Raw genomic sequence first — 7392 nt, forward strand, 5'->3', positions numbered from 1 at the left:
CACACAAACCTGCTACAGAGAACACAACAGAGGACATACTATACACACACACCTGTTATAGAGGACATACACACACACACACACATACACACATGCAAACATGCACACACTAACTACAGAGGACATACACACACACACACTCACATATGTGTAAATGTGTAAAATAGATAAAAGGAAATCTTGCTTGGAGATGAACTGTCAGTGAACAGGGAGGCCTGCAGGTGGCGCTGGTGCCAGGCATCTGAGAGCTATCTAGCAGCTCCACTGAGCTCAGATTCATTACATTACATCTATAAGGACCTATGAGTGTGAGAACAGGCCATTCAGCCCATCTAGCTCTTACCCAGAGTAACTTACAAACTGAAGCAAATAAGAGCAGCTATAGTTTTAGAGATGATTAGACTTTTATGGCCAGTAACACTGCAAGCAAGAAGTACGGGGATCAACTCTATTATTATAAAATATCTTCAGATTCCCATTCAGTCAGCATTTCTGGTAAGAAAGATCTGAGATCTGTAGAAGTGCAGTGACAGGGAATATCATCCAGCACCCCCAGCCACAACCCAGCATTCTCAGAGAATATCACTCAGCACCCCCAGGCTCAACCCAGCACTCTCAGAGAATATCACCCAGCACCCCAGCCCTCAACCCAGACATCTCTCAGAGAATATCACCTCAAGCATCACCCAGCCATAACCCAGCATTCTCACCAGGGGAATATCACCCAGCACCCCCAGCTAACCCAGCACTCTCAGAGAATATCACCCAGCACCCCAGCCCACCCAGCATCTCGAGATATCACCCAGCACCCCCAGCCTCAACCCAGCATTCTCAGAGAATATCACCCAGCACCCCAGCCATAACCCAGCATTCTCAGAGAATATCACCCAGCACCCCCAGCCTCAACCCAGCACTCTCAGAGAATATCACCCAGCACCCCCAGCCTCAACCCAGCATTCTCAGAGAATATCACCCAGCACCCCAGCCATAACCCAGCATTCTCAGAGAACATCATTCAGCACCACCAGCCTCAACCCAACGCTCTGAGAATATTACCCAGCACCCCAGCCTGAGCTCACTGTGAGCCCAGAAGGTGCTGAGTACAAAGGATCACCTCTAACCTTGAAAAGGTCGTAGACATCGGCCAAATCTTCAGGGGACAGGGACACGTCAGCAGAGACCACCCTCAGCTGCGGGACGAGGGAGAGGGGGGGGGAGACTTTATTAAAGCGGGTCCACAGGCCAGGGATTTTAGCAGTTTAGCAGCATAGAGACACGTGTGTGTGTGTGTGTGTGTGTGTGTGTGAGTGCGTGTGTGTGCGTGGGTGTGTGTGTACGTGCGTACGTGTGTGTGTGTGTGTGTGTGTGTGTGTGTGTGTGTGTGTGAGTGTGTGTGTGTCTGTATGTGTGTGTGTGTGTGTGTCTGTGTGTGTGTGAGTGTGTCTGTGTGTATGTGTGTGTGAGTGTGTGTGCGTGCATTCGTGTGTGTGCTTGTGCATGTGTGTGAGTATATGTGTGCATGTGTGTGCGTTTTTTTTTAAAGTTTTTTTAACCTTTATTTACCCAGGGTAGGTTCACTGAGCACAGATGCTCTTTCGCAGGAACGCCCTGCTTTACACTCATACACATTCACACCTGGGAGCTGCCCAGTACAACCACAATCCTCTACTGTTGGCCACTGAGCAGCTCCACTGGAGGGAGAGAACATTTTTTTAGCCAATTAAAACAGGGGATGATTAGGTGGCAAGTTTTTATGAGAACCAGATCTGGGATTTTAGCCAGGACACCAGGGAACCCCTCACTCTTCCAGAATAGTGTCATGGGATCTTTAATGACCACAGTGAGTCAGGACTTCAGTTTAACGTCTCATGGGGTTTATTTGACCAGAGGGAAGACTGCCCCCTGCTGGCACACCAACACCACTTCCAGCAGCAACTCAGTATTCCCTGGTGGTCTCCTATCCAAGTACTAACCAAGCCCCCACCTGCTTAGCTTCAGCCAGTCGGTGTGCGTGTGTGTTTGTGTGTGTGTGTGTGGGCGTGTGTGTCTGTGTGCGCGTGTGGGTGTGCGTGTGTGTGTGCGGGCGTGTGTGTGCATGTGTGTGTCTGTGTGTGTGTGTGTGCGTGTGCTTGTGCGGGTGCGTGTGTACGTGTGTGTGCGTGCGTGTGTTTGTGTGTGTGTGCATGTGTGCGTGTGAGTGCGTGTGTGCGTGCGTGCATGTGTGTGTACGTGCGACTCACAGTGTTCTCCTTGGCGGTGTCCTCATGTGCCTGTAGAACTTGGATCCTGTGTCTGCATCTTAACCTTTCCACCTGCTGCACTGTCAGATCACCAAACTTCTGTACAAGGTCAGAGAGGAAGAGAGAGAGGGAGAGATGGACAGAGGGAGGAAGGGAGAGAGGGAGAGATGGAGGGAGGGATGGAGGGAGGCAGAAGAATGGAGAGAGAAACAGGAGACAGAAAAAGTTATGCTTTTTAACGCTTGACAAAAAGGACATTTTCCCCATTGGGAACAACAGTCAAACTGAAGTAAAGAAAGAGCTTTGTCACTGGCAGGATTCAAACTCGCAAGTCCCAGGTCCCCGGTGCTTTTTCCTAATTTCAACTCAAGAAGTTTCTGTTCCAGGACACAACCAACAAATTAATGATTCTTTTATCCACTGAAAAGACTCACTGGTACTTATAATCCCACTGGGAGAAAGGTCACTGTATTTGCTGAACTGGTTTGTACACGGCTAACAGGAAGTACTGCCCAAATAAGGCCTGGTTGAGGGCGGGGTCTAACCTCATAGGAGTCTCTGATGAGGTCACTGATCTGAGTTCCCTCCACACCCGCCTCTCCGTCCTCCGGTGAGCCCTGAGGCCCGGGGACAGGGTCCTCCTCATGCCTTACCTGATCCAGGAAACTGCAAACCGAGAAACACACACACACACCCAAACACACACACACACACACACACACACACACACACCCAAACACACACACACACACGCACTCATTGTGACTTTTTCATGGGTTGAAGTTTTTTGTTTTATTCCTGCTACAGAGTGTAGTTATTTTAAAGATCACAGAGCATAATTACCTGTTTCCACTTCAGCAATACAGACCCACATATTTCCTCACTCCATTGTTCTGTCACTCCTCCCCCCTCCCTCTCTCTGTGCCTGCTCCCTCCATCATGTTCTGCACTCACCTCCTTCCCTCCCTCCCTCCCTCCTTTCCTGCCTCCACTGTATCCCCCCCAGGCAGGTGGGGTCTAACCTGGAGAGAATCATCAGCACGTGCCCGTCGTCAGAGCTGGCACACAGCGCTGGTGCGTTGGCGTCCAGCACCGCCAGGCCCAGCTGGAAGATGGCCTTGATCCCGTGGAAGAAGAAGCAGTCGATCACGCACACGGCGCAGCGGAACGCCATGACGCTGACAAAGAGCGTGAGGAACCACGACAACGAGACGGACGAGAGCGGCGCCAGGTCGGAGATGTGCTCGGCCAGCAGAGGTAGCCGCTCCCGAATCAGCTCCTCAAACACAGACTGGTCCACCTGCGCCCCTGCAGCCCGCAGAGAGGAACACACCTGGTATGTAGGGAGGTATGTACACACACACACGCGCACACACACACACACGCACGCACACACACACACACACACACACGCACACACACACACACGCACGCACACACACACGCACGCGCACACACACACACACACGCACGGAGCACACACACGCAAACACGCACACACACGCAGGTATGTACACACACACACACACGACACACACATGCACACACACATGCAGGAACGTACACACACACACGCATGTACGTACACACACATGCGCACAGGTACGTACACACACGCAGCTACATACACACACACGCAGGTATGTACACACACACAGGCACACACATTATGCACACACACACACACAGGTATGCACACATACACACACACACACACACACACACACACACACACAGGTATGCACACACATTATTCACACACACACACACACACACTCACACACCTTAACTGTTTCTAATTTCCTTCTACACGATAGTCACATTTATCTGTATAACCTTCAGGTAACTTTGTTTCTTCTTATCTTAAATTAGAGTTTGACATCATGAAGAAAGCAGGGTTGTATATAAGCATTGAGTTTGACATCATGAAGAAAGCAGGGTTGTATGTAAGCGTTGAGTTTGACATCATGAAGAAAGCAGGGTTGTATGTAAGTGCTGAGTTTAACTGCGCACCGATAACCCTGCGGTTGAAGTAATCGGGCAGCATCCTCTCACACACAGCCACCAGCAGCCAGAATGCGTCCTCCTCCCGACAGTACAGCAGGAACACAGAGGCCAGGATGTTCATGGACTACAGAGAGAGAGAGAGGGAGAGGGAGGGTGGGAGGGAGAGAGGAGAGAGAGAGAGAGAGAGGAGGGAGAGGGAGAGGGTGGAGGGGGGAGAAGAGAGAGAGGAGAGGAGAGAGAGGGAAGGAGGGAGAGAGAGGAGGGGAGAGGAGAGGGAGAAGAGAGAGAGAGAGAGAGGGAGGGAGAGAGAGGGAGGAGAGGGAGGAGAGAGAGAGAGAGGAGGAGGAGGAGAGGGGAGAGGGAGGGAGAGGGAGAGAGGGGGAGGGAGAGAGAGGGGAGGGAGAGAGAGAGGGAGGAAGGGAGAGAGAGAAGAGAGGAAGGAGGAGAGGGAGAGAGAGAGAAAGGGAGACAGAAAGCGGGAGAGAGAGATTGAAAGAGAGAATAAAAATTGAATAGGTCAGAACAGGAAGGAAGAGGGAGGGGTGGGAAAGGGAGAGAGAGGAGATTGAGTTTTTAATCTAAGGTTTATTGAACAGTTCTTTCTGCTTCTTTACTACAGGCGGGCGGGGAGACAACAGTGGGGGCCTGCGGGATAGCTGTGGGGGGCGGGTACCTGGCAGTAGCCGATTTTGGGGTTGCGGTGGGCGTAGGCGGTGAGCACGCGGCGCAGAGCGGAGATGCCGGCCTCGTTCTGGAAGGCTGGGTGGTCCGGGAGCGAGCGGTGCAGGTCCCGCTCGATCTCCTCCGTCGCCAAGCTGCTCCGGCCCATCGCCTGCTCCAGCAGGTTACCGTAGTAACCTGGGTGGGCCCGCACCTCCGAGGTGGTATCTGCATTTCAATCAGGGGCAGGGTGTAACTAAGCAACCTCCCATCCCAAAATCAGACTGTAACTAAGCAACCTTTCATCCCAAAATCAGAGTGTAACTAAGCAACCCTAAATCCCTGAATCAGAGTGTAACTAAGCAACCTTCTATCCCAAAATCAGACTGTAACTAAGCAACCCTATATCCCTAAATCAGAGTGTAACTAAAGCCGCGTTTCCACCGCAGGAACTATACCCCGGAACTAGGAACCTTTTGAGGAACTCAGTGCGTTTCCACCGCAGGAACTAGGGTCTAAATTTAGTTCTGGGGGCTTTGTTTTACCCCCAAAAACGTTCCTGCTCGGGGGGTAGTACTTTCCGAAAGTACAGGAACCTTTTGGGTGGAGCTTGCAGCGCTGAACATTTCTGATTGGTCGAGTACTCGTAGCATTTGTGTTGTATTTATTTTCCGCCATTACCCGCCATGTTTGAAAATATGCAGCGGCAAACCAATTTATTTTCATAATAACTTCAAATCAAACCTGTATGTTATGCGGCGCAGTAGCCTCCTTTTGGTTATAGCCTGTCAACGTCTTGGAATTATAACGTGTGCTCTTCTGTTCTTTTCTTGCTTTAGTATTCGTTTTATAAAATGCTAAGCATTCGTGCTGGGACAGCATATTACGTAGGCTACCAAAACATTCAAACGGATTAATTCGGTTGCTGAATATTTTCTTCCGGATTTTCTTTGTTAGCCCGTTGTAATTGACTCAAAACGTTTGATACAGTTATGTGAGGTATGCGGTAGTTCTGCATAATTAACATTGGTGATACAGTACAAGCAAACTGGAAATCACCTTCCGCACTTTTTATCCGGGTAAAATAACAGGTTAATTCTAGTAATCTTCCCTTTAGCTTTTTCAGACTGCCGTAATTTTACTCAATGTTACTGCCATTTTTCAATTCCACGAAAAGACCAGGAAGACTATGGACTCATTTATGGTGCATGGTTCGCATCTGGAGGGCACACTTCGCTGCTCGGCTAGCAGTAACTTCGAAGGAAAGCAAACGGTGGCTGTACCACTACTAATTTACATTTTCACGCAAGTCCGAGTTTTCATTCTATTCTTGTCATTTTGCGATTAGCCTATATGGAATTGACGACGAGAAAGTAATAAAACAGCAAATTGTTTACAACGTGTGCATGTTTTCTGCTGTTAATGAATGTGTTTGAGAGGATATATGAAAATCAATAAATACAAAAGTAACCATATATAGTCATTGTTGGTAACCCGTTGTATATAAGTGGAATAAACCCCTCCGGGCTGTCCCGGTTATTAGAAAATAATGTAGGCTACTTCGGTGGTAGTATGGGGTTACAGAAGAAATTATATGACAGATGGACCGACGACAACGTCAGTGGGCTAATTTGCCTAATCTTCGCGGTACTTTAGACCCCGGTGGAAACGCAGACAACCATTGGCTGAAGGAACCTTTTAGTTCCTGGTAAAGTAGTTCCTGGGACTGAAAGTTCCGGGTAATTTTGGTGGAAACGCGGCTTAAGAAACCCTATATCCCTGAATCAGAGTGCAACTAAGCAACCTTCCATCCCAAAATCAGAGTGTAACTATGCAACTTTCCATCCCGAAATCAGTGTAACTAAGCAACCTTATATGATAACATAACATAACATAATATAACATAACATAACATAATGTAGGACGAGAACAGGCCATTCAGCCCAACACTGCTCGTCTATTCCTATCACTAAACTGTACTTAATGCTTAGTTTACCTAAAAGCTAAATAGTATCTAACACTGTATCAAGCCAGGCCTTGAAAACCCCCAGTGTTTCTGCCTCCACTACATGTCCAGGCAAGCTATTCCACACATTGAATACTCTCTGTGTGAAAAAATATTTCCTGATGTCTGTGTGAAATTTACCCTTTGCCAGTTTCCATTTATGCCCCCTCGTTCTGCTACCTGAACTCAACTTGAATAATTTCCTTTAGTTCACTTTGTTAATCCCTTTAATAAATTAAAAAATCTCAATCAAATCACCGCTAAGTCTCCTTTTACTAAGCTTGAAAAGTCCAAGCATCTCAAGCCTTTCCTCCCAACACTTACCTTTTTTACCCGGAATCAATCTGGTTGCCCGTCTTTGGACCTTTTCCAGCGCCTCTATATCTTTCTTATAGTACGGTCCCCAAAACAATATCTAAGTGTAACTAAGCAACCTTCCATCTCAAAATCAGTGTAATTAAGCAACCTTACAACCTAAAA

General features: G+C 48.4%; 1 protein-coding gene and 1 long non-coding RNA gene across 3 annotated transcripts in view; both read right to left on the minus strand.

Moving 5' to 3' along the window:
- Positions 1–7392, minus strand: part of LOC135251924 (uncharacterized) — a 96310-nt gene that overhangs the window by 7870 nt on the left and 81048 nt on the right. The gene's annotated exons all lie outside the window — the stretch shown is intronic.
- LOC135251921 (TBC1 domain family member 8) overlaps positions 1–7392 on the minus strand; it is a 34290-nt gene that overhangs the window by 6318 nt on the left and 20580 nt on the right. For both annotated transcript variants that reach the window (XM_064329801.1, XM_064329800.1), the window contains exons 10-15: positions 4921–5135; positions 4254–4371; positions 3263–3548; positions 2786–2906; positions 2241–2339; positions 1122–1190 (exon numbers count right to left, since the gene is read on the minus strand). In XM_064329801.1, the coding sequence (XP_064185871.1) occupies positions 1122–1190; positions 2241–2339; positions 2786–2906; positions 3263–3548; positions 4254–4371; positions 4921–5135 (908 nt within the window). The remainder of the gene's footprint in view (positions 1–1121; positions 1191–2240; positions 2340–2785; positions 2907–3262; positions 3549–4253; positions 4372–4920; positions 5136–7392) is intronic.

Source organism: Anguilla rostrata, chromosome 3 (assembly GCF_018555375.3).
Source record: "Anguilla rostrata isolate EN2019 chromosome 3, ASM1855537v3, whole genome shotgun sequence".
Taxonomy (NCBI): Eukaryota; Metazoa; Chordata; class Actinopteri; order Anguilliformes; family Anguillidae; genus Anguilla; species Anguilla rostrata.